This window comes from Topomyia yanbarensis, chromosome 2 (assembly GCF_030247195.1).
Source record: "Topomyia yanbarensis strain Yona2022 chromosome 2, ASM3024719v1, whole genome shotgun sequence".
NCBI classification, from domain to species: Eukaryota; Metazoa; Arthropoda; class Insecta; order Diptera; family Culicidae; genus Topomyia; species Topomyia yanbarensis.
The window spans coordinates 163305006-163332868 of NC_080671.1; the positions used below are offsets into that span (position 1 = coordinate 163305006).

At 39.9% G+C, this 27863-nt stretch overlaps 1 protein-coding gene and 2 long non-coding RNA genes across 3 annotated transcripts in view; 1 reads left to right on the plus strand and 2 right to left on the minus strand.

The window, feature by feature from the left end:
• The first annotated feature begins 1715 nt into the window (after positions 1 to 1715).
• Positions 1716 to 27863, plus strand: part of LOC131681962 (protein decapentaplegic) — a 157157-nt gene continuing 131009 nt past the window's right edge. Inside the window, exon 1 of the mRNA XM_058963085.1 lies at positions 1716 to 3575. Coding sequence (XP_058819068.1) covers positions 3550 to 3575 — 26 coding nt within the window. The 5' untranslated portion in view covers positions 1716 to 3549. The remainder of the gene's footprint in view (positions 3576 to 27863) is intronic.
• LOC131681963 (uncharacterized) lies at positions 5821 to 6506 on the minus strand. Its single transcript, XR_009303995.1, has 3 exons — positions 6040 to 6506; positions 5909 to 5977; positions 5821 to 5849 (listed from the first exon to the last, which is right to left on the minus strand). It is a non-coding gene; the product is annotated as an uncharacterized LOC131681963 (long non-coding RNA).
• Positions 14584 to 14879, minus strand: LOC131681964 (uncharacterized). Its single transcript, XR_009303996.1, has 3 exons — positions 14803 to 14879; positions 14672 to 14740; positions 14584 to 14612 (listed from the first exon to the last, which is right to left on the minus strand). It is a non-coding gene; the product is annotated as an uncharacterized LOC131681964 (long non-coding RNA).

Here is a 27863-nt window from a genome sequence, read left to right on the forward strand (position 1 = left end):
AACCACAAAGGACCGCAAAACCAATATCTACGGATCTGACAGTAACAAATATTCACTAAACAACAATCACGCCCAGTGTCTCCAAGCCAACAACCAGCACCACCAGCAAAAAGCGAACGTAGAAGAGGACGGATGCGTTTTTTCCGTACGCTTACATTTCTATTTGGCGCTCTATTGCTTTCTTCGAAAATACTTTGAATTGGCTTCTTAATATTTTGTAGTGTATTCCGTCGATTCAAGCAATAAAACACGGTTTTTAACTTGTACACAAAGTAAGCAACTCCCTTAAGAACGTTTGTTTTAACAAATGTCAACTGTCAAATAAAGTTTGCATTTTTTTATACTTTTATCATATAACAATTTAATAAAGCGAATGATTACAAAGAAATTAGTATTGCTATTTATATTGCTCTTCTGTATATACCGGACGTGTTCGCCCATCTTCCGGGTAAAAACGCGGGCCCCCAAATACGACCCGGGCGTCAGGGCAATTGCCCTGGCTGCCTCCCCCTCTCATCGGGCCTGGCTGAACTTTCGTCAGTACGGGAGAAATCACTCCGAATCTTACTACCCACTCGGGAAAAAAGTGTTCTGCCTGCCCTGTTTGCATACACATTCTTTGTATAAGATACCTTAGCCCTACGTTGAATTTTCGAGACAGTTGTACTCATTTGAAATAAAAATTGCTATTTTTCACAATTTTTTTTTTGCTATTTTCAAGATTGGTTTCTCCCTTGAAATTACAATTATTATTAAATTTTAATTAGTTATGAATTGATATTTTATTCCGTGTACGACAAACAGAGCTCATGTGTTCATCGGGTACAAAAAATTGTAACGTTAGTTGAAGCAAACTGACCATACTTTTGTGTATTATAAAGCATCGTTTCAATAACATTCCGTAATTTTGTTCATACAAAAATATCGACAAGCGACTCGGTGATACAACTTTTTGTTGAACGTCTCTGGAAAAACCACGATTTGCGGTGTTAACTGCCATTCAAAAACTACTTAACCGATTTATTTCAAATTTTGCATGCACATTCTATGTTAAAAATACCTAACCTCTACGTTAAGTTTTTGAGATAACTTTTCTATTAAAGGTGATTTTTTGGTTTTTGAGATAACTTTTCTATTAAAGGTGATTTTTTGGTTTTTGAGATAACTTTTCTATTAAGTATGGGGTGGGGCGTTGGGAAACCCAAAACTTTGGTCCTGTTCGTGATCAGCAAAATATAAATTTTCATACGAGAGCAGATAACTCGAAAGGCCATCCTCCGAAGAACTTTTGCTACTTCTAAATTCTTACGATCGTTTGCTACATGGACATGAACGGGTTTACAACCGTTTGTCCAAGCTTGTCCAATCCAGTTTTGGCCGACAAAACCCCCTTGCGCATAATGTATTAGGCTTTAACGCACAGCGAGAGATCATAAATGATAGAAACAACACTCAAATCGCTATCCGGTGAAGACACGAACTGTAATGAGTTGGGACGCGCGTATGCCTACCGAGTCAACCATTCTCGAAAGGGTTAGTTAGACCTGATCACCTCAACCTCCGTTACAGTCACCAGATGGCAAGTGGTGGAGACCAGAGCTGGTAAGATTGGCAAGCATTCACACCAGCAGTAGTCGAGTGTTGTTGTATAGTAGTTATCCACAGCCAGCAGTAGCAGGTTCTCCTCTTGCAGATCAACATTTACTCGATACCTGAGTGAAGTGAAACTGGGGAATGCGCCCTGGGGTGGAGTGTGGAGAATTTTAAAATAATCAGAGATAGATTTAACCAGTAGAGAGTTGAGCGTAGACATAACAGCATCTCATCCGAACAGGCCCACTGTAGGCCCCACGGTACAAGGCAAGGAGCCTCTAATAACCACAAAAGCCAGTAGCACGCGAGAGCCTTCCCAACCAGTAGTCGATCGATGCCGTTGTCGCTGGTGCCACTGAACAGTAGTAGTCGAGCAGCTTTTAATTCGCCAGCTGCTTGAGTGATTTTTTTTTTCGAACACGGACACCATTCGCCAGGTGGATTTGGGATCCGTAATTACAGTTTTTCTGTTTGATAGCGAGTGTCATTCTCGAAATACTCGGTGTGCAGAGTAGATCTACACAAGGATTCAAATCTAGGACTAGTTCAGACAACACTGACTAAAACATTCCTGTTCAAGTTTTGCAAGTAACATTAAATTATCATTTTTTTTTTCTCGGCAACCTGTACGAGCCAGTGTTCAAAGAGTCAATCGGAGAAACAAAACTCCGGAAACGGTACAAGTTTTTTTTTCTTCTCTGCACTGCGCGCTTGTCCCACGTCTGATCACCGATGGCGAAACAAGATCCCGGGGAAACCGTGCGCCTCATGCGAAAGGAGGAGATGTGTTATCGTCAAAAGTTGAATTGAAATCGCGATAACAACGTTTAAGAGAAGAGTGACAGATAATCAATAAAGTGAGTGGAGTGGAGAAAGAAAGGAAAAAAGAAGAAAAACAATCGAAACGAGGGAAAGGAAAATTGTTACAAATTCACGTCATTGCCTGTTTTGTGATTGTGTGTGTGGTTGTGTGTCCGTAAATGTGCGCGCGTGGAGAAAGATTCAACAGTCAAGTGTGTTAAGTCTTTTTTTTCTTTTTTCGTTGCTCCTAGAGCTCTTGGGAAAAGTGTTCGGGGTTTAAAGCGAGCAAACGGGAAGATCCGAAGAATTCCAACAAGTGGAAGAAGAAAGGTGATTGGCGCAGTGCGTTTCATGTATGTTTTAAGATCCACAACATACTTTGCGACAGCGCAGTGGAGGAATGCTTGATAAAATAAAATATAGGCAGCAAAATTAAATGCCACTGCAAAGAAGAATAACAGGAAAAAAAAGGTTGAATGAAAACAAGAAGAGAGCATAAAATATTGATGTGTATAAAATTAAGCGGAAGAAGCGAAAAGCTAATCAAAACGCAGTGCACGAATGAAGAAAAAGCTGTAGGGAAGCCTTTGAACAAGCACAGTTGGCAACTGATAAAACAACAGTATCCGATCTTGACGGTAGATTGCGCTCTACAGTCTTCCATAGCAACCATTAAGAAAAGTGGAGAGTGAAATACCATCAATTGGCAGCGGGTTGAAGATAAGAAAATAGAAAGATGGAAAATATTTTCTTGTGATCTGAGCTTTGCTGTAATGATAACTTGCAATTTTTCCTGTGTTTTTACTAGTGTCACCTCAATCGCACTGATTATCATCTGGTGGCAGTGCTGTTGTTATTATTATTATTATTTGAATATTAGTTGAGGTGGAGTTATTACTGTGTTGGTTCAATATTCATATAAAGAAACGAAGCCATTTCGGTGGTTGCTTGTGGTAGTTGTAGTTGTTGCTTCGTAACTCGTGAGCTGTTCTTGCGTGGGTGACAGAAGCCTGGTTACAATCCGTGCAAGGCCGTCTGGATGCGATCAAGTGGCGCAAAGTTTCTCAAGTCATAAATGGACGGGCTAAAAAAAGCTTCAACGTAGGCGAAATAGACCGAACGGCAGCAGTCTGCTAGGGATTGACAGAAGTTTGCATGATTTCCCATTGCCACAGAATAATGTAAGTATAATTGCTATGCAACTTAAATTTTTTGAATCGACGAACTAGTCTGTACTACAGAAACTTTATACAAAATAGCAGCCAAACGGACTGTCAAAAAGTGCAGCCCCAAGAGCATGATGGTTTTGTAAGGGGAAGTATAGGAGGAAATGCATGCAAAGCTTATGGAATCTATTGTGATGCCAGTCTACATGCATAGTTGCTAGTTTTACTGTTTTTGTCTCCGCAAGTCTGTGTATAAAGCGTCTGTAGGCGTACCTAAGACAAGACGTGACAATCGGCTTCTTATTTTTTCCTTCGACGTTCTTCTTTTGATATAATTCACCTCTGCCGAAATCTTCCGAACAATGTTGCTACTTTTATTAATAAAAATGGATTCATGTTGCTTTAATTTATATCTGAAATATTTGGTATCTTGAATCCACTATATTGAAGAAGTGCACTGTTTTTTATGTCATGGGTGTCTAGAATAGTTTAATAAAGCCATTTTTTGCAAAATTTTAGATCTGGGATTGGTTTATTTTTAAATATTGTTCAACCACAAATACGGCAAATCTATGGTAAATACCTGTTCTACTTTACCGCACGATTTCTGCTCATTTTGATCATTTTTACTCATTTGACGACATTTATACTGCCCATGATCGCAAATCAGTCCTATAAAGATAGGAAATCCCATAGAAAACGGGACAAATATGCGATTACGGGCAATAGATTATTTGTCCAAAGTAATGACTGTATTTTCCTATAAATATAATTACACTGCCAAACATCATTTCTTTATCCCCACTGTAACATTTCCTATGGTGCAAGTTGTCAGAATCAACAAATCAGCAATTGGAAGATTCTGACGTAAAATTGGGACAAAAACGAACCCTCCTCCCCTCATTGTCATGTTTTGCCTTAGGTCTGTAACAGAAACTATGGTGATAAGTTGAATCAGATACTGACCAGCTGGGCGAAGCCGAAATGGTAGTTTTAGTTTAGGGTCGAATTAAACAGCTTTGCTTCGGTCGTAAGAACCAATATAAAACTAAAAAAAATACTGGAAAATGTGAGATACTCGTGTTTGAGCGCAACAAAAACTCGCATCGAGTGCCTCAATTTTCACCTTACCAGTTGAGCCATTACGTGAACAATGACGCTACTCTAACCAACAGTTACTATTGCACGAAAAACATGTGTTCCCAAATTCCGTGAATTCTAAACAATCACGTTTATGCGTTACAAAAGCAGGACCGTGAACAAAAATCATGTTTTTAATCATGTTTAATTTTATTTGTCGAAATATTTGCTTTTTTGTAAATTTCAGTCATGGTTTCCGATCTGTTGTTTTTGATGTGGTTTTTGTAGTTGTGAATCAGTTCGTTCATGCCTTGCGAACTGATTGATGATTTTTAGTTCATTATACACGGTAATCCTTTCGTGGTCCTGAAATAATTTACACAATAACAGAAAAAGATTCCATTTTCATTACATACTTCATGAAACAGGCAATGTTGTACAAGATCTTAATATTTTCACAGTAGGGGAGACTGAGGAGACTTGATCCCCGGGGAGATTGATCCCATCATTGTAACTCAAAGGCGGATCAGAATACATTAATCGAATATACTAGAAAGTTGCGCAGCTTTATCTAAACATAAGTTTCTTTAACACAAAAAAATAAATTGGACATGTGTTACCGAATTTTTACCGATTCAAAGAAAAAGATCTCAGAAGAACTGAAGAAGATTTATTTTCTAAATTTTCAAACTGCTATACAATTGGTAAAGTCACCCACTACATACTATACTTTTGCATAAAGAATTACATGAGAATGTCAATTATATGAATACGTTATGATTGAGCTGATTTTTTGTTCAACTATACTTGTACTAAAGTTGCTGAAATAGATGCTATGGGTTCACTTGATCCCTTCAAATTCGTGGAGATTTGATCCCCTTCGCCATGCTTCATACACACCACTGAAAATAACCAATTCACACCAGAACAATTCTAGAGAAAATTTTCAATAGGACGTAAGTAACATTGAGAGCCTCTCTTTGTTTACTTTCTCTTTCGTTTATTACGACGTCATTACAACACTGTTGGTGATAGAAACGAGACTGCCGAGTTTGTGAAGACTTTATTGAAGAATTACAAATTTCTACAACGAAGAGAAACATTGTAGGTTAGGGTTCTTGGAATAAAGGACTATTGTACTCACTGTAGTAGCCATTCGCTATCACGCAACAATTCAATCAGCGAAATAAAGTGCTTATTCGTAGAAACCTTTGTAAATATGTTTTAAAATTAGTTTAAGTTAGGCTAAGTAGATATTTCAATAGTACCTGTCCTGATGTTTTAATTAATAAATTTAGGTTACGTTTTCCTAAAGCCTTTTAACTTTACCGTAGGTCCTATTTTAGGGCAAATTCATGTTTAATTCGACTGTATTTAGTTTAGCGTAATTAATTCTTACCGAGTAAATGTAGAGATAGTTGTACAGCGGAATGTAGTAATAAATTTTTAGGTTTAAGTTAGAATAATAAATTTTAAGGATTCGCCTCGCGCAATGAATTTTTTATATATGAAGTTTCGTCACACCGGTGTGACCTTTTGATAGTCGATCCTCTTGTCAGTGGTTGGGTAGGGCTGACCTTATGGTAGTCGATCCTCCTGTCAACCGTTGGGTAGGGCTGGCGTTCGCGATCGTCTCGAAGCAGGGGTGTGCACGGCGCGGTGATCGACGTTGCGCAACTAACACTCCCCCCTTCAATGCAGCGAAGATCCGCATGAGATGCATTCCTTCCTACGTCAACGTCGAGTACCGCAAGCTTAACTGTTGGTCGCTCATATATTCCGTTAGACGTTTGCAGTGTGGCCCACCTGACTTGCCCATCTGGTGAAACCTTGGTAGCAATCACCCGTCCTTTGGGCCAGCAATTGCGAGGAAGCCTTTCGTCGACGATGACTACAATGTCGTTGATCTCGATTGGTTTCACTTTCGTGAACCACTTTGTTCTGCGGGTCAGAGAAGGAAGGTAGTCACGGAGCCACTGACGCCAGAACTGGTTTGCCATGGTTTGCGCTAGTCGCCAGTTCTGTTTCAAAAATTCAGGGTTGTCGTCGAAACAAGTCCATGGAGGCAGTCCATTAGACGATCCAAAGATGAAGTGGTTCGGTGTTAATACGGGAGATTGATCATCATCAAGTGGAATATCGGTCAGAGGTCGTGAGTTCACGATGCATTCTACTTCTATGAGTGTGCTCCTTAGACTTTCATCGGTTGGCAAACGATTTGGAAGCAGCTTACTCAGATTTTGTTTGACTGTGCGAATTAGCCTTTCCCATGCTCCTCCCATATGAGGAGACAGGGGAGGGATGAAACTCCACCTCGTGTGTGGCGTGGTAAACTCTGCTACAATCTTCTCGTGGTTCAGCTCGGCGAGTGCTGCTTTTAGTTCCTTGTTAGCTCCGACAAAGTTTGTACCACGGTCGCTATATATGGTGATTGGTGCTCCTCTCCGAGCGATTACGTTGCGTATAGCCATAATGCATGAGTCAGCTGTGAGAGAATGTGCAACTTCTAAATGGATGGCACGTACGGTGAGGCAGGTTACGAGGACACCCCAGCGTTTCTCCGTTCGACGACCAATGCGTACTGTCATTGGACCGAAGTAATCCACCCCGATGTGGCTGAAAGGGCGGCTGTAGGCTGCTAGGCGTGAGGCTGGTAGGTCGCTCATCATCGGTGCCCGCGGACGAGCGCGTTCATTTTTGCAGAACTGGCAGCTGTTGCGTACTGATTTGTAGAGGACCTTCAAACGGGGAATGTAGTAGCGTTGTTTTACCTTATTTATTATGGTCTCGTGATTTTGATGTAGAAACCTTTGATGAGCGTCCATCACCAGAAGTTTGGTTACGCTATGTTTTCGGGGTAGGATGATTGGATTAGCTACACTACTATCAATAAACTTACAAGCGTTCGTTCGCCCGCGATTCCTTAGGACCCCCTTCTCATCTATGAACGGATGAAGACCAAAAAGCGGATTGCTTTTGCATATTTTGTTTTTCAAATGCTCTGGTTCGTTTGCGGACAAAATTGCAATCTCCTCGCTGTAAACGCTTCTCTGGGCGATCTGGTATAAATCCCGATCAGAACATCATAACAGAAAACTATCAAATTTATATCTCATGTTGATATTTATTACTCTCTGTGTTATCTTTATGATATACCGATCAGGAATGCAAGAAAACTTATATCAAGATTATATCTTCTGGTGCTATCATTGGATTAATAATATGATATTAATGTACGCATACAACGATGATGTTACAGTAAGTTATATATTCTTTCACAATTATCTTTGAATGCTAACGGTTACATAAATGACAGTCTATTTGCTTATACACTGAAGTCTCTTTTTATGCGTCGTAATTCAACTTTTTAAAGCGCATTTTCGAAGCTTTTGATTTTTTATTAGGATTTTCAAAATTCCGCGTTTTGAGTATAGACAAGTTTTAGATGCAATTGGTCGGAGAACTTGTCAGTGAGGTGTTTGATTGACTTACTTGGTCGCAGTTGGATTAAGAGATGACATTTCCTATTTTCTGAGACACTCTTCGGACACATAACTTCGAGTAGGAGGCGTATGATTTAAATATTAAAGACATTACCATAAAAAGCTTTGAAAACGTGAAGTTATCAAAGAGCTTTTCTATAAAGATTATAATTTTCCTATAAAACTTATTTCGAAGAATATGCAGGAAGTATCAAGCAGTCCAAATGAAAAAAAGAAACGCGAATTGAAATCAAATTGTACTGGTTTCTTTAGTCTTCCCCATATCAAAAATGCCAATAACAAATCCCCAAAAGAGACTTATTTTGAAACCTCAAAACTCATTTGTTGCTTTGAATCTATGCGGAATCCTAAATAAGATTTGTTGTATTCTTCGTAAAATAATTTACGTAAAATATCCGCTCAATATTACCATGTCGCATCGACATTATTTCTAAAAACCAAAACACGTACGTACAAGAGAAGCGCCAAAGCGCACTATTTAGAATCTAAAAATGGCCCCTATTTCATAATCTGAAAAGATATTACAAAGCTATTCAGTCTATCGTCATACAGGCAGCTGTATTAGTGAGTGAAACTGAATAAAAACAAAGCGTATGACACAAGGAAAACAAACAGCACTTAGGCTTGGGCAAGGTTCAATGTGTGCGTTCTAGAAACGTCTTCTGCATCTATAATCGTTTTGCCCTTGACGGATGCGTGGAATATTATGCTAACATTAAACCTCAGTCGAAAACAACGTCGTTGGTTCATGCAGGAAACTTCCCCATCAAACTCAGAATACCCAGGTTCAAAGCAGCAATATCGACAAATAATAATATGAGTGTCATATACTAATAATAACAATCAGCCAGCAGGTATGCAATCATTTGACAATGCTTATAAAAGCTTTTGCTGCGTGAAGCTTTTTGCTCCAAAGCAAAAAGCGCCCTAATGTATGCTTTATTTTTCTCGATTTCTATTTTTAGACGTGCACGCTAAAATCATTGACATTATACAACAAGTAATACAAGCTATGTTGGGGTCAATTATGCTATCTCATGTTGTTATGATCGTGTTATATTGCTATCAACATTTGTTATAAATGTGATATTCGTAGAGAATTTTTTGTTAGAATTTTTGTTATTTTAACACCTAACGGTTTCAACTTTATAACAAAATTTGATAGAAAATTTTTCGTAACAAAATATCAGCATGAGTAATAATTGTGTTATTTCCTTCTGGTCGGGATAGCACTCGGCCTGGACTAACTCGTCGTGTGTGAGCGGTCCAGTGGATTTGGGAATATTGTGAATAGGACGCTGGAAGTTACTAATCGCTCTGAATACGTATGCTGTGGTTTTCATAAGAGTGCTCCATTGGCTAAATCCGTCTACATCGATAATCGGTTCGGGAACCTTAATGTGAAGTTGCAGGTGTGGACGTAACTCTGTGTCGGTAGCTCCAAACGTTGGCAATCTGGGTGGCCACTCTTCTTTTGATTTCCATAGAAAATCGAGTCCACGAAACCATCGACTAGAGTTGCTTAGGTCCGTCATCTGCTACGTTTAGTTTCGTCGGAACCCATCGCCATTCTGGTAGATTGGTCGTTTCAAGGATTTCACTAATTCGCGTTCCGACGTATTGGCTGTACCGACGATGATCCGAATAGAGCCAGCACATGACATCTCTGGAGTCTGTCCAGAAGTAGCGTTGCTGGACCTTTATAGAGAGAGACCCCATAATTGTATCCGCCAGTCTTACTCCAATAACGGCTGCTTGTAGTTCGGACCGGGGTATTGATAGAAATTTTAGTGGTGCAACCCTGGTTTTTGCCCCAACTAGTGCGCATTCAACTGTGTTCCCTTCTTGGAAGCGTAGGTAGACAACTGCTGCAAATCCATTCTCACTCGCGTCTACAAATATATGAATTTCAACGAGGTTACTTTTTTTACTGATGTAGTAGTCCGGAAGCATCGGGGTATTTTAATATCGACCACTCGAGGTAGGATCTGTAACCATTTGAGCCATTTTTGAAAATGAGAGTCGTGGATTTGCTCATCCCAGTCGATGGATGCTCTCCAGATTTCTTGTAAAAGGATACGTAGGAACATCATGTAGTGGCTGATCAGGCCGAGCGGGTCAAAGACCATCATCAACGTGCGTAAGACCTCACGTTTCGTCGGTCGCTTTTTTCCGGATAGTAGGTCGGGATCATGTCTGGTAGAGAGCTTGTACGTAAAACAATCTGCGGTAGTATCCCACCACATCCCAAGAACTTTCTCGGTTGTGTCTGCTTCTCCAATGCTCATGCTTTTTTCCGCAGTTTCCTGTCCTTCTAAAGCAGCAACGACTGCCGGTGAATTTAAGACCCAGTTTCGCATCTCAAAGCCTCCGGATTCGTGTATCTTTTTTACCCCAGCTGCTAGTTGTACTGCTTTCTCCTCCGTTTCTGCACTGATCAGCATGTCATCAACGTAGTGCTGGTGAACGATAGCGTGAACGGCATCCGGGTCTTCGTGCTCGAATTTCCTTGCGTGGGCGTTTTTAACAAACTGTGCTGTACTGGGGGAGCAGCACGCCCCGAACGACATGACCTGCATAACATACGTGCTGGGATTTTTGTCAGCTACCTTCTCCTTCCACAGAAAACGTTGATAGTGCTGATCCGCAGGTCTCATCCGGACTTGATGATACATTTCCCGGATGTCCCCGGAAACCGCCACACGGAACTCACGAAATTGAATCAGGACGGACATTAAAGACGTTAGCTGATCGGGTCCCTTGAGAAGTACGGAATTCAATGAGACTCCGTATGAAGTAGCGGCCGCGTCCCAGACGAGTCTTATTTTGCCGGGTTTGTTAGGGTTCACTACCGGAAACATCGGAAGGTACCAGTTTTAGTTCCTCTTCAGTAAGTTTCCTAATATAGCCTTTGCCTAGGTAGTCGTTAATTTTTGAGGTCAGTTCCTGAGCTAGGTTGTCATCCCTCTGCATCCGCCGATCGAGGCATTCTCATCGCCGAAGCGCCATTGCCCTGCTGTCCGGGAGTCTGACGTTATCGTATCGCCATAGAAGGCCGGACTCGTAACGACCGTTCGTATATCTGGTCAACGATTGCAGCAGCTCGTTCGCTCTTTGATCGTCGTTGGATAGTAGCAGTTTGTTTGGTTTACTAATTCCAAGACTATCGAGCGAGAAGTACCGTTTCATGGCTTCGTGCAGTACCTCGTCTGATGTCATCTCGCATTGACATAATTGAAGACTGTGATGATTGATTTGGCTGGTGCCATTTCTCGCGCTGGAGCAGCATCCAAAAATCATCCACCCTAGCCGAGTTTTGACTGCTATGGGTTCATTCGGCATACCTTCACGGTAGTTCATCACGTTTCCCAAGCTGGCGTGATCGAGCCCAATGAGAAGTCGGGGGCTGACTTCCTGGTACGATTCCACCGGCAAACCCACCAGATGTCGGTACTTTGCTAGCATCTCCGGCATCAGTAACGTCTGCGGCCGAAGCCCTAGACTTCCGACTGTGTGTACTTCGCGAAGCGAAAGCTTCTTGGAGGGGTTTGTGACGCTTGAAATCTGGAAGTTTTCTTTCTGAGACAGATCTTCCGTTCTGTTAGCGCCACCGGTCCATCGCAGGCATAGAGACTTTGTGGGTCCTTGTACTCCCAATTCGTCAGCTAAACTCTGCTCCATCAGCGTGAGTTCAGATCCGTCGTCTATAAAGGCATAGGTTCGTACCATCTTTGATGGACCATAAAGGAGAACTGGTACGATTCTGAACAGGATCTCGGACTGCCCTTGGTGAACGTTACAAATGGTGCTGGTAGCATGATTCCTTTGAGTTTGTGGAGCTGTTCTGGCCGGGGTGGAGGATGATGTCGACGAGTGCTTTCCTTCATCGTGTAGAAGAGGATGGTGCAGGTATGAGCAGCCGTCGGTACCGCACACCCTTTTCTGTTTGCACGGGCCATTGTGCTTTCGTAAGCACTTCCGACAAACTTTACACTCCCGCACTACTGCCCACTTTGAATCATAGCTAAGCTCCTTGAATCGTTTGCACTGTGCGAGCGTTAAACAGATTCCTTTGCATCCGACGCATACTTTGCCTGACTCCTTTGGAGTATAAGTTCTGCTCACCATTGGGGCGTTCGAAAGTTTTCGGTGTGACTGACAGTCCTCTTCTGCATGAAGATTCTCTTTTTGCTGTCCTGTGTCGATTATCACCGCCGGCCAGGATTGAAACGGTGCTGGCATCCTCAGCAACGAAGCGTAGCCACATACTGAAATCCTGGAGATTTGGGTTAGGGTTGTTCCGGGAGTTTCTTGCCCAGTCCAGCTTTAACGTCGGTGGCAACCTTTCCACCAACTCGTACCTCAGGGACGCATTGTACATGAAATCTCCTATCTCACAGGCTTCTACCGTTGCAACTAGATTCTCTACGCTGAGCGCGAAATGGATCACAGTGTCCAGCTTTTCAATGACAGGCGATGGCAATGAGCGGATCTTCCAGACGATTGCTTGTATGATTGTTTCCGGTCGTCCATATAGCATCTTCAGGGTGGACATTATTCCGTGCACGTTCGATGGGTGTAGCAGGCGGCACTTTACTGCTTCCAACGCCTTTCCTTTGAGGCATTTCCGCAGCCTGAGCATGTTTTCCTCGTTCGAAAATCCGCAAAGCTGAGTCGAAGAATTGAAAATCGAAAAGAAGAGCGGCCAGTCTTCTGGATTCCCACCGAAGTCTGGTAGGTCTTTTGATACGGCCTGCCTAGCGGCTAGCTGGCTTCGATTCAGCGTATATGTGAAGTCCTCGTTTTCCATCCCAATTGCGGGGGGTATGATTCTTTGCCGCGATTGAGGTACTGGAGTAGATCCTTGTCCGGGGACGAAATCTAAACCATCCGTAAACGTTTCGGTCTCCCTCCGATTCAGACGCTGCGTACGCACATCGGAGCGGCAGTTTGGATATCTCTGTGCTCGCGGTTGATTTCGAATTGATTCTTCGCGGAGGTTCAACGGAGGAACTGGTCGTTCGAACGTTCTGTCTTGGGCTATAGGGGGTTTAATCATTGCTGATCTCTGTGCCCACGCTTCGGAGATAGTTACCCGTTGCTCTAAAGCTCTGGGGTTCGTCAGACCACGTTCAGCAACCGAAATGCCCACGTGCATGTTACCTTGAGGGTTTCGGGAGTTTCCCATAGGGTCTGCAACCGCAGTCGGAGCTCTACGCTCTATAGTCAGTAGCTCGTTGACTAGTCGTGCTACATGATCAATGTGTTCTTGCCGCGGCTCTTGCATAGGATCTTTCTGCCTTTGGGGTACCTGAGATTTGCGGGGTACATGTTCGTCCTCCGGGTCTACGTCAACAAGGCCTGAGTCATCACCGCAATTTTCCGTATCTTCTATCCACTGCTGTACTTTGGTCGCATTATCTAGTATAGAATCCGGATTGCTCACCTGAGATGAGATCTCGCTCTCCAGATCTCTCAGTAGACTATACATCTGCTCCAGATACTTCAACTGACATTTACGCTCCTCCTCAAGCTTCTGTAGCTGTAGCTCGATTTTCCTTCTATCGCTGCGTTTACTTGATTTCCCGGTCGATTTTGCCGAAACGGTGACGTCAGGCGGTAGACTTTGCTTCGAATGATTCTCACTGATCTCCTTCGTCTCAAGGGCATCTTTCGGTACCGGGATTGCGGTGTTTGTTTTGATTTTAAGCACGCTTGCACATCCAGGGCACGACCAGTGTATTTCTTCAACTGACTGGCTCACTTCGACGCACGAGAAATGGTACCAAAAATCGCATACGTCACACTGTACCATTCTATGGTTATCGAGCTCATCGCATAATCGGCAGCTATTAATTCGGCTCTTGCGAACGCGGCGCGGGGGGTTTCGCCTAACATAGCTGTTTTTTATGTTGACATAGGCCGCCTTCATATTCGTTTTGTTCGGCGCTCTAATTTGCACTTTAGGAATGGCTCCTTTTCCAACACACTTCTTTTTGGTGACGATCGTTCCGGATGGTACAAGAACTTCAACAGCCGTCTGAGACCCATTTTGGGATTGGACTACCTTTTTCGGTACTGACGACACCAGCTGAGATCTAGAATCGGCCTGGGCGTCATTCTCCAACTGACTAGGCGTCTCCGGGTGAACCGGTTTGTTAACGTTGTTCTTAGTCGTACCGCTTGCACGAGTCGAACTACCTTCCGCACTGATGGATCGTCGCATTTCAAAACGCAGTGTGACTATCTGCTCGCCACTCCTTTGATACAAAATTTGTAAATTTGTTGGTGATAGAAACGAGACTGCCGAGTTTGTGAAGACTTTATTGAAGAATTACAAATTTCTACAACGAAGAGAAACATTGTAGGTTAGGGTTCTTGGAATAAAGGACTATTGTACTCACTGTAGTAGCCATTCGCTATCACGCAACAATTCAATCAGCGAAATAAAGTGCTTATTCGTAGAAACCTTTGTAAATATGTTTTAAAATTAGTTTAAGTTAGGCTAAGTAGATATTTCAATAGTACCTGTCCTGATGTTTTAATTAATAAATTTAGGTTACGTTTTCCTAAAGCCTTTTAACTTTACCGTAGGTCCTATTTTAGGGCAAATTCATGTTTAATTCGACTGTATTTAGTTTAGCGTAATTAATTCTTACCGAGTAAATGTAGAGATAGTTGTACAGCGGAATGTAGTAATAAATTTTTAGGTTTAAGTTAGAATAATAAATTTTAAGGATTCGCCTCGCGCAATGAATTTTTTATATATGAAGTTTCGTCACACCGGTGTGACCTTTTGATAGTCGATCCTCTTGTCAGTGGTTGGGTAGGGTAGTCGATCCTCCTGTCAACCGTTGGGTAGGGCTGGCGTTCGCGATCGTCTCGAAGCAGGGGTGTGCACGGCGCGGTGATCGACGTTGCGCAACTAACACAACACTTTGCACTAATTTTCCAGTACATATCGAAAGCCGACGGTTTTTACTAGAATATTATGCAAAGAGTAGAGTAGTAAATGCTGAAATGGCCGAGTAATGAAGAGAAGAGAAAGACCTCAAAGAGAATCTCTCATTGTTACTTACGTCCTATTGAAAATTTTCTCTAGAATTGAAGTCATTGTTGCCATAAAATAACAAAAAAATACTGTCAAAAATGAGCGCTTCATCGTACAGAAACTTAACTGTAATTGTTTACTACAGTATACGTAGCAACCATTCATCCCACATTTGACGTTCCTCAACCATAATGACGACAGCTTTCAAATAATTGCACAAAGATTTGGGGAATTCGTAAAAAAAATCTTGCGAGAGATGCGTAATATGTAGTAACAAAAATAGTAATATGTAATCACAACAATTTAATCAATACCACAATGCATTTATAACATTGAATGGGGTTAGGTACCTATTTTTGTCCTATTAGGGAGGGTACCACATTATTTCATTATTAATTTTATTATTTCAGCTTCTTTGTTTTATTATTAGGAGCCATTTTTTCTTTCGATTATAGAGGACTTAAGGTCATTCGCCTCTTATTAAGAGCCAATATAATAACAAAATTGTCTTGAGAATGGTTTCCAAAAATGCTCATAGCTCATGTTCAGTATAATATTTCCATGTAATTTTTTTATGATTATTAGTCAACCCTAGAAACAATATAAAACTACAAAAAATACATAGTTTTTGTATCATTCCACGGAGTAGGATTGAAAAATAAAAAGGGGATCAAGTCTCCTCAGTCTCCCCTACCCAAACTAATATTCATGAATTCGTGAACTGATTCTCGCGTGCCATTGAAAAAGTTCAGAAATTTACAAGATAACCTTAATAAAAATTACTTTCATACAACTCTGAGTCTTGAAATTATAACGTAAACTGTTTCCAAAAATTTGGTGCAATATTCATGGATTCATTTGTGCTGTGTAGATCATGCAGCGACAAATCATAGGTATGAGCGATAGTTATATGAATAGAATGAAAGATGACTAAATCTCGCAAAGAAATTACAAACATTGTGACCAACCTTCTGAAGATATGAACAAAAACTCGAGTGTGATTTCATGAATAAAATAACACGACAGCATGAAGAAAATATACCAAAAATCGTGACTAAACTCTTGAAAACATGAACAATATTCACATTACTGGAAGCTAATATCACGGTAAAAGACAGTATGTAAAATAACTAAAGACACCCCCGCTCTTTTCTTCTTCGACTCATTACCACTAATCGACAATCAATCTTTACTTTCACAATAAACTCATTTAGTTTTTTTTCTTCTACAATTTTAAATGACGCCTTGAAAATATACTCATGATGTAAAGTTTTTGATTGAACAAAAATACTGAAACGATAAAAGGATCACATTTTTTCACATGCTATACATAGAAATTATGAAAATCGTTGTTGTTGTTGTGGTTTATTAACGACATTACAGACCAACGATGTCGGAAAGATTTTTGATTTTGGAATTTAACAGTGCAGTATAAAATACAGTTCAAAATAAAAGGATTATAAAATTCTATAACATTTTATACAAATTCACTTCCTTAAGAAAGCTTGGCATGTTCTTTTCGTTCGCTCCGTCTTTGCCTAGAGACATTCGCAGACTCGTTGAATTGATGTTGTGCATCCATCTAGCTTCGTCATACTTCCTGCAGTAGAGGATCATATGACGAACGTCAACGGTTACTCCGCAGCAGTCACACACTGATGAGGATGCCTTTTACAGCAGGAACTCATGCATCAATCGAGTATGCCCTATTCGCAAACGGGTAAACACTCGCTGATCAGGCGAGTTTTCGCAGTCTGCCCGCTTTGCCGTGTCAAGTTTGATTTCCCGAAGCTTAACTTTAGTGGACGAAGACCACCGATTGAACCGTTGGTTTCGGATTATATTTGACGGCGTCTGCCCCCGGAACGGATATACCTAATGGAGCAATGTTCCTAGCATCTCCTGCGAGTCTCACAGCCTCCTCGAATCCAACAGACCTTGACTGGACGATTTCGTAACAGGTTTTCAACTTCCTGGATCCACGGGTGCTGGGATGTGCCAGCTTCGATTGCCGATAAACAGCTGACCGAGTCGGACATAACCACTAGGGGAATTGTGGGAAAAACCGACACTGTGGGTAAAACCGACACCCCACAACTTTTCCTAGAAATCAAATTTTTATTCATTTCATAATGATACATTATTATTAGTACGTTTATTTGGAGCATTTGAAGAAAAATTGGATTTACGTTAGTGCGCCGAATGTCATAAAAATAAACAAAACATACGCCAGCAGCGTTCATACTCGTCTGGATGTAAAATTTCGTTGGTAGATTTTAAGGTTTTAACCGAACAAAAGCGTTTCAAATCACCCCATTTTTCAGTAGGGGAATTGTGGGAAAAACCGACACTGTGGGTAAAACCGACACCCCACAACTTTTCCTAGAAATCAAATTTTTATTCATTTCATAATGATACAATATTATTAGTACGTTTATTTAGAGCATTTGAAGAAAAATTGGATTTACGTTAGTGCGCCGAATGTCATAAAAATTAACAAAACATTCGACAGCAGCGTTCATACTCGTCTGGATGTAAAATTTCGTTGGTAGATTTTAAGGTTTTAACCGAACGAAAGCTTTTCAAATCATCCCATTTTTCAGTACCTATTATTATCGGCCTGTCCTATGATCAACTAGGTGCATTGAAGACGAGTTTGAAAAATTCAATATTTTTAATTGCTTTTATAAAAAAATGTGCGCTGTTGGGGTAAAACCGACACCCTATGGTTAGGGTAAAACCGACACCCTGTTAAGATGATTGTGTATAGTTGCGATTCATTTCAAAATACTGGGGATCTTTGTGACACTTCAATTAGCCTATTAGAACACTATAGTATTAGCAGAAACACACAGAAATACTTTTATTGTGTTTATTTCTTGTAAGTCTCTTTAAAAATCAAAAATTGGAATTTTTGCTTATCTGATTCTAACGAAGCTTTTGCTATTTCTGCAAAAAGGTCATCAAACCGAATTTATAGTGTTCTCTTGGTTTGTCATAGACGAATTTTATCACAATGAGACAATGATATTATGTATACTCCAATAGATCGTTGATGATCAGAGTCTGAAAAATCAAATCTGAAAAAGATAGTTTTACTAAGAAGTGTGTGTGTCACTTACAAGTGAATGAATCCAATTAGCAGAACGTAGAACGCTTGAAAATCTTCTCTTATGAAATAAAATGACACTGGAGGTTGCAATGATGTGCGCAAGGATTATTTGGAAATACTCATATCAATAAATAATCCTATAGCATAAAATACTCTTATTTATAGTACTACGCTTTCGAACTTTCTTCCCCTCACTACATGATGAAGCAATAAAAAGCACATATTTGCATCATACATACTCACACTTTATTAATCAAGCATATATCTCATGTTTAATAAAGATAAAGATTTTAATAAAGTGGAGAGAAAATAAATTAAAGGGGGTGTCGATCTTACCCCTATGGGGTGTCGGTTTTACCCGCAGTGCTTACAAAAAGTTACTTTGTTTTCCAAGTTTTACAACCAATATTTTTTAATGAAATTAATTTTTTGAAGTGCTGAAAAAATTAAGTCTTGTTAAGAATTTTCTGAAGAAGAATTCTGCATAAAAATTATAATTTTATTGGTTTTGTGGCAACTTAGAAAAAGTGTTAAGCTTAAGGTGTCGGTTTTAACCATAATTCCCCTACCTATTATTATCGGCCTTTCCTATGATCAACTAGGTGCATTGAAGACGAGTTTGAGAAATTCAATATTTTTAATTGCTTTCATAAAATAATGTGCGCTGTTGGGGTAAAACCGACACCCTATGGTTAGGGTAAAACCGACACGCTGTTAAGATGGTGGTGTATACTTGCGATTCATTTCAAAATACTGGGGATCTTTGTGACACTTCAATTAGCCTATTAGAACACTATAGCATTAGCAGAAATACACAGAAATACTTTTATTGTGTTTATTTCTTGTAAGTCTCTTTAAAAATCAAAAATTTTTGCTTATCTGATTCTATCGAAGCTTTTGCTATTTCTGCAAAAAGCTCATCAAACCGAATTTCTAGTGTTCTCTTGGTTTGTCATAGACGAACTTTATCACAATGAGACAATGATATTATGTATACCCCAATAGATCGTTGATGATCATAGTCCGAAAAATCAAATCTGAAAAAGATAGTTTTACTATGAAATGTGTGTGTGTGTCACTTATAAGTGAATAAATCCAATTAGCAGAACGTAGAACACTTGCAAATCTTCTCTTATGAAATAAAATGACACTGAAGGTTGCAATGATGTGCGCAAGGATTATTTGGAAATACTCATATCAATAAATAATCCTATAGCATAAAATACTCTTATTTATAGTATTACGCTTTCGAACTTTCTTCCCCTCACTACATGATGAAGCAATAAAATGCACATATTTGCATCATACATACTCACACTTTATTAATCACGCATATATCTCATTTTTAATAAAGATAAAGATTTTAATAAAGTGGAGAGAAAATAAATTAATGGGGGTGTCGATCTTACCCCTATAGGGTGTCGGTTTTACCCGCAGTGCCTACAAAAAGTCACTTTGTTCTCCAAGTTTTACAATCAACAATTTTTAATGAAATTAATTTTTTGAAGCGCTGAAAAAATTAAGTCTTGTTAAGAATTTTCTGAAGAAGAATTGTGCATAAAAATTATAATTTTATTGGTTTTGTGGCAACTTAGAAAAAGTGTTAAGCTTAAGGTGTCGGTTTTAACCATAATTCCCCTACATCGCTGACCGTGTTGTATGCTGCTATTAGCGCTGTTTTTATTGCGAATGCCCCTGCCGAGAAGACACTACATTGCGGTTGAAGGCCAAGTGACTGCTGGAAGTGTTTTCCAAATACTTCCGCGCCTTTGAGCCATCAGTGTAGACGATTGTTGAACGGCTGAAACGATATGTAAGGAGCTCTTGAACAACTAGACGAACAATTCCTGGGGGTCTTCAGGTTTTACACGCTTTTTACTGTTCCGAATGGACTGGGGTGCGCAATCGTACCACTTTCGATCAGATAGTCGCGTTCGAGTGTAAATGTTTGTAAGAGTGGTTCCGACTATTTCTGTCAGGCGTTTTGAAGCTCGGTGTACCAGGAGAAGGTCAGCATTCTGATGACTAATTGGGCTACAGTTTGGAGAATGAGGAGATCTAAAGGTAGAGCACTTGTTTCGGCCTTAATGGTTTTGATCGGAATGGTGACATATGCTCTTGATGCATATCTAAACATGTTGTTGTATGCAGGTGCCAGAGTTGCGATGACAACATGTCCACTCCTACTAGCGAGTCCGAGGACATACAAAAGCCGCGAATTAATAATTGCGGATCCAATTCACGGCAAAGAAGAGCGTTGACCACGGGGTAGTTTGGCACCGATCATCTTCAGGATGTGCAGCCTTGATTCGCATGCCTTCTTCGTTAATTTGAAGTGCGCCATGAAGCTGAGTAATCGATCAAGGGTGACACCGGGAGTTTTCAGGCGTGATTCTGTTGGTATAGCGACTCGATCGAACAGTTCTCGCCCATTTGTGGACGGCTTTTACTGCTGACTGAAGTTGTCGATAAAGCGGCTGGTCTTTCTTCCCCCAAACTACAAGTAGGATATCGTCGGCGTACAACAAGGTCTTTACAGTATTCGGAACCAACGATAGGTTAAATAACCACGAGAAACAGCGTAACCGAGAACACTGAACCTTGTGACACACCGTTTTCCAGCGGATGCGCGGGCAATAAGTGATCCTCTATCGCTGACGCCATCAGACAGCGCTCGTCACAGTTAGGTAATCACCTCTCTAACTCCGCAACGTATGGGTCAGTACGCCGACCTAAACCTAAAGGCGTGTTGTGGTTTGTCAAAACGACCGTTCGTTTCTATTTCGGTAGTCAACCGTCGGTTGACTATTCGTTCGAAAACCTTCGCCATAAAGCTCGTAAAGGTGACCGAACGGAATGCAGCTGGACCCGCATCACTCGAGTTTGACTTTGGAACTGGTATGATAATTCCGGTTCGCCAACACGATGAGAATACGCCAGTTTTCACCGACAATGACAGTCACTGAAGCATTAGATAACCGATACCGCCCGGGCCTGAAGAGCCACTTCGTCCTCTATCGAGTGCCTACAGTAGCTCGTTCAGAGTGAAGTCGGTGTTGTAAGTATCGTCGGTATCTGGCGAAAAATTCACGTTGTTTCGTTCGGCCGAAAATCTTCAAATCATAAACATCGCTTAGTTATCGGCTCTTTAAGTCGGTATAGTTAAAGCAAATAAGTGTAAAAGAACTGGGGGTATGATGGACATATCAAGGATATACTCAAATATAACACGGTAAGAGCAGGTTTTTTCAACATGTAATACTCTATCTTGTAGTTCTGTATATTGGTTTTCAAGTACCCAGAGGGATCATGCTACAAAAATTTAAATTTAAATAAAGTATCATTTTTGAAAGATTTAGAAAACGAAGAAATATCTAAGCTTTTTTCGAGATGCTGGTGAGCGGAAACATATGGTGGGGGTAAGACGGACATGTTAGGGATATGAATTATCACAACTCAAAATATCACAATGCTTTGGGGTCCAATTTAGAGTTGAAGCAAATGATATATTTTTTAATGTCGTTTTTGCCGTAAAGAGAGCTATACAACCAGTTCCAATGATCACTTACAATAACTTATACAAAACTGGAGAGTTATATATTAAATGTGCAATTGGTAACATCAGTCTTTCGATTACACACAGCCAGAGTATGGGACCTGCACAAAGTCGTTTCAGGTCCTAGTTCCAGGTTCTAGGAATTCCGTATTTAGCATTGGTCACCTTAACATACATCTACTGCATGTGAGACTTCAGCCGGATGAATCCCCACGTTTGACTGCTAGAATTTCGTTCTTATACGTAACACATTCATATAAGGATGAATGAATAGAATTACTCAAGACTGTCCGCCCTGCCCCACCAGTACGCTTATTTTTTAAACGTGTGCACTAATTCAATCATATATCAACTTACCAGTTATTTTCCACGAAGATGCCACTTAAGAGTTACTTTATCGAAAGGAAGAAAAAAATCCGCGAAAAAATTTATTTTTTCCTCGATATACCTTAAAATCGGAGACTTGAAAATTACATCCGTACGAAGCTGCACTACTGATAATTATTTTCAACATTTCATGTACTCCCTTTGGATATTTTCTTATCTTATGAAATCAATATTCAAACGCTGCACCCCCTTAATGATGTTCGATGGAGCTAAAAACTTGCATAGATTACTTTTTCGGAGTAATAAGCATTTTATGTAACACTTTATGCGAAAATTTAAAATGAACATTTTCATTGATATAGGGAACATATCAATATGAACACCCCTAGTTCTCCATACAAACTTTGATTTTAAACTGTGAAGCCCCTTTCATTTTTTTTTTCAAAAATTTCTTCACCAGGGGTTTCCTGGGACCCCAGATGTTCGCCATTTTTTATTCTGCCCGCAAACATTTTTTTCTGTTTCGCAGTGTAATCAATGTTTGCATTGTACACGTTTAACAGTATTCAAGGCCTACTGAGTATTTCATGATTCAAAGTAAATAGATTCTTTTCGACTGTGGAAATTGTAAGAACGGGTTTTATGTTTATTTGTGTAATACATGTAATACAACAGTTACTTTCTGCAATAAATTAGGCCCTGAAGAAGATCCCAACCACGGATCGAAACGTTGGCGAAGATAAGTTAGAATCGACGCAAATTCTTACGTGACTACACTGCTGAAATCATTTCCCGTTCTTCATGATTCAAAGTTACCCATAATGATAGGGTACACATACAATTCAATTGAATTTTTAATGTTAAGTGCCTAAAATAACCATGTGTCCGTCTTACCCACAGTTCCTCTATCCCAAAATCATGAACTATAGCACCTAAACATATTTAGAACACAACCACAGTAACCCAGAACATACATTTTTCTTCTTTTTTAACAAAGCTCTTAAAATATTCTTCTTTAGTCCCTAGATATATCCTCATAAACTTTTCTGATTATTTAGTTTAAATTTCCCTTCCCTTGACAGTGTAAAATATAAAATAAAATAAAATTTCAACTTTTGCATATTTCGGATCTCTAAGATAAGAAGAAAAATATGCTCAAGAAAGGATTTATTCGAATTCCACTTGGTTCGTCTGCTAGAGCCCATCAAACTACCAACTATCAATTTTCATATGAGGCTGACGAAATCGGACAGAAAGCTAATAAAATCGGGTCTTCACTGTATAATGCTGTAAGGCTTAGCATAAGAGTTTTTTGTTTCCTTGTGGAAACTTTTCTGAACTATGTGAAAAAAATTGAGAAACAAATCATTTTCCAAACATTGCCAAACTATTGCAGGAATTCTGCAAACATTCTATTGATAACGAGAATATCTTTTTTTAAAGCCGGCTCAGGGCACAAATGATAGCTAATGAGATTAATTCGTTAAAAAATTAGAAAAATCTGATGTATGGCTCATCAACAGACTTGACATTACCCAAAGTCTTTGGACCTATTAGTTTGACATCAACACTTCCGAAATTGATGGAAAAACTGTTGGACCACTATATTCGAACGAAGCACTTATCTAAAGTTCCGCTAAACAAGTACCAGTTTGCATTTCTAAAGGGCGAATCTACGAAAACAGCCCTAGATACCTTAAGGTTGAACAGAGAATGGGCAAAAATCGAAAACGAAAAAAGCAGTTTTTCCATACCGTGTATTAGATCTTCATAAAAATCAATCAGCAGTACTGTAACAACATTCTACATAAGCTGATTGATTTGTATGAAGATCTTACGTACGGTGAGGAAAAAACTGCTTTTTTCGTTTTCGATTTTTGCCCATGCTCTGTCCAACCTTAATGACACTTATTGCAAAAACCCTTGATTTCAAGGAAAGATCAATTTGCACTTTTCTTGACGTCGAGCGTGCTTTTGATAAAACGTCCTACATATCAATTTACAAGGCCCTGGCAAAAAGGGGAGTGGAAAAATGAATAGGGGACTGGATTCTTGCAATGCTCAAGAGACGAGAGATCGTGTTTTTGCAGAGGCGTTCTACAGAAAACTTCGTCACCGAGTCGCTTGTCGAATTTTTTGCATCGAAAAATTACAGAATGTTATTGAAATGATACATTATAATGTACAAAAGTTTTGATCAACTCACTTCACCTAAATTTCATGCTTCAGTCGACACAAAGTTAGACCAAGAAGATGGATAAATTTTTCATACCCGAAGGCTGATTAACCCTCTAGTGCCCAAATTTTTGTTTGGCTTGAAAAAACTTTTGTATGTGGGTTTCGTGATGAGAAAAACGAAAATAATGTTGATAATTCATGTAAGCAATGGATTTTTCATTAAATTAAAATAAATAGGCCGCCTAGAGGCGGTGTTGGGCACCTGGACGAATAAAAAACAAAAACTTTTTTTCTTCTAGCTTCTTCAACAAGCGAATTCAGATGGTTTATATTTTGGACTCCATCAGAACGCAAATTACCCAAGCTAAGGAGTATTTCTCTAGTGCTTTGGTTGTTTAATTATTGACTTCTAATTTATAGTAGGGGAGACCAGTGTCTGCTGGCGATGGTTTGACTTATCATGTTTTATTTTTTAATTTAAGAAGATCGTGTAAAAGAAAATTTTCGAGATTCTTCAGGTGAAATTCCGAAGTAATCAAACAAAAAAGAACAAATTTTGTTTGTGGTTACGTACATTGTATATACGGTCTCTGAAAGTTCTTTTCACGCGATATCGAAAGATCTAGTCATTCGTGGAAAAGCTTTGAACTAGCTCTAAATAACAAAAATGCTGAAATTTAAAGACTTCACCTAGGGTAATGAGCCTATTTTCGCCCTAACCATGTGAAGCCGGTAGTTAGAGCAGCGTTAGCCATCTTTCTTCAACGCATTAGAAAGCAAAGATACTGGTGCCAATGCATACGCATTGCATCAATTATATTCCGAGGTGAGGCACCCTCCCTAATACGACTAAAATGGGCTCTTCACGCTAATATGCTCAAAAACTTAACGCTTAACGTGAACGAAACAGAATGTAATGCAACATAAGTACATGGGAGAATGTATTACACAGTACTTGAAGTGCAGGACTATAAACAGCGCCCTATGTCTAATACAAAAGGAGAAAAAAAGATTTCGCCAACTTACCCCAGACTCCCCTAAATATAATTAAATGATAAGGACATCCATATTCGAACAGCAGCATTCACCCAAAGATTTTAAAACATGCTTCTTTTCGGCTAAAATTGCACATAAAGCTAGTTTCGGTACGATAAGTAATCACAAAAGATTGATTTTTTTCGCCCAGGTGCCCAACACCGCCTTTAGACGGGCAAAATGTTTTACCAAAAAAGCTAAACTTCCGAATTATTCCACTAAACCAATTCACATCTACAGTAAAATGCTACTAACATGCTACTCAAAAATATTTTTTTTGTTGCTAAAATTTCCAAAAATAGTTAAAATTTGTTTAAGGAAGATTACCACTAAACACAAAATAGTTTTTTTCCACATTTTCATCGAATTTTCAACTTTGAGTTTCAAATGCCTTTGTCAGAAAGCTACGATTATTCAAACAATGTGTGTGTATGAAAGTTGTGAGCGTTGGGAAGAAATACTAATGCGGATGACAACATACAATCATGTTTCAGTAGTTTTATTTAGATTTTTAAAGAGACCGCCTAGAGGCGGTGTTGGGAACTAGAGGGTTAAGCCTAGGTTTCCGAACCTGTGTTCGTTTTAGAGTGGCCATCACAATCAACAGACCTTAATCCGATCGAGTACTTATGTTAGGAACCATAGCAACGAATTAGAGGTCGTACGTTTTAGAATGAACGAAAATACCAATTGATCGTCTTACCACTCTGGTTAATTCTAGACCAACCCGGTACGCAACAGTAAAATTAAATGACTACGCAACTACCACTTAACTTGAATGGTGGAATCTCTAAATAAATACAAACTGACGGTTGAATTCTTAATTTTTAATTGAATTTTCAAGCGGATGAATTAGTGAACATCACCTTCAGATCTTTCATGATAACCGTCATGAATTTTCGTGCGCTTTCACTTTTATTAAACTGTATTGTAGATACAGAGGTTGATTGATATGAAAGCAAAATATAGGCTTGATGCATTTTTTATGTCCGCTACTGTATGACACAAATACAGACATTGTCCCGATTCGATCCCGAGTCGTGGTTGGATTTCTATTGACATAACAACCAATTTCATAGCAGAAGGACAAGTGCTCTAATGGTTTTGTAAAAATTCCATCAAAAAAAGCCTATCACGCTGTTAGGTTAAATAAAACATTTTGAATCCCTTTCTACAACATGTAATAAAAACTTGTTCGATGAAACACGCAGTTTCCCATTTGAAAGCATCTACGGTTAACCCCCAATAATGTCGGTGTAACTTAGTGTAATCATTTTACATGCATGTATCGATAAAAGCCTCACTTGATTGCTTCCATCTGAAATCTAGCGTAACCCAAGTTTCATGTATCAATCAATTCGAGCCATGCTTCAAGCGAATGCTCAGTACTTGGTTCATTGTGCATCGATTGAACAAACTGAACCGTTTCCAGATCCCGCCGCATAACAGAACCAAGAGTCGGTGGATGGCGGTCGCTAATATACGATCCATGCTTTGAACTCAAGGAAAACCAGAAATAAATAAGCAAGGCAAAGTAAAGTGAAACACAAACAACAAGACCGCATATCCACGACATCACACGGCAGCTCACTGACACCAGGCTGCGACTAAGGGATTACCGATCGCTGGCACTGGCACTTGTACTGGTAGGTACCTACTGAGGCGAAGCGGCGCGCGCGTTCGGTGGCAATCTCAAGAGGCCTATTCCCCCGCACAATGCCGCCTCCTCGGCAGTCCCTGCTCAAGGGGTCTATCGACTGGGTAAGACAGCAACCTGTTTTTCGTCTAGCAAATGTCGATTTTTTGTTGTTGTTTTCGGTGGCAGAAACAGGTTTGCGCCAAGTGGATCACAGTGCGATCTAGCGAACAGACCGACAAATCCAACAATGTGAGTAATGGATAAATCTAAAGTTAGCCGTTGATTGAATCAGCTGGGAATGCCGTAGGCTCCAAAACAGTTTGGCAAGATCGCGAGACAATCGTGTTTTTTTATTTATTTTTATTGTCGTAGGATCATACCAACAGGCAGTGCCAAAACACAAGCATTGACATTTCAACTTTCGAGCAGAAGCTTTCGCTTTGTCACTATTTCATTGCCGCGGCAGACCGCGAGTCTCTGATGGGCGCAATACCAGACAAGATGGAAGCACTGATTATCACCCGGACTGGATTCGTCTACAAAAGCATAGTCAGTATAATTCGAAACCTGCTCGGGCGCAACCCTTTGGCGGTAACCATTGCCAGGCTAGGCTATGGGTTTTCACATATGATTTAATTTTGCCTTGGGGTAGATGTGTCAGTAATAGTAATAGCACCGTAGTTTGGTTTCACAATTCAAAATAAAAATATGAGCGAGTAGGGCAAGGGCAGTTTTACTTCTTTCTAACTAATCAGTAAGTAGATTTCGTGTTTGACACATTTTGTTTATAGCATTGCGGCAAAACAAAAACTAAAATGTGAA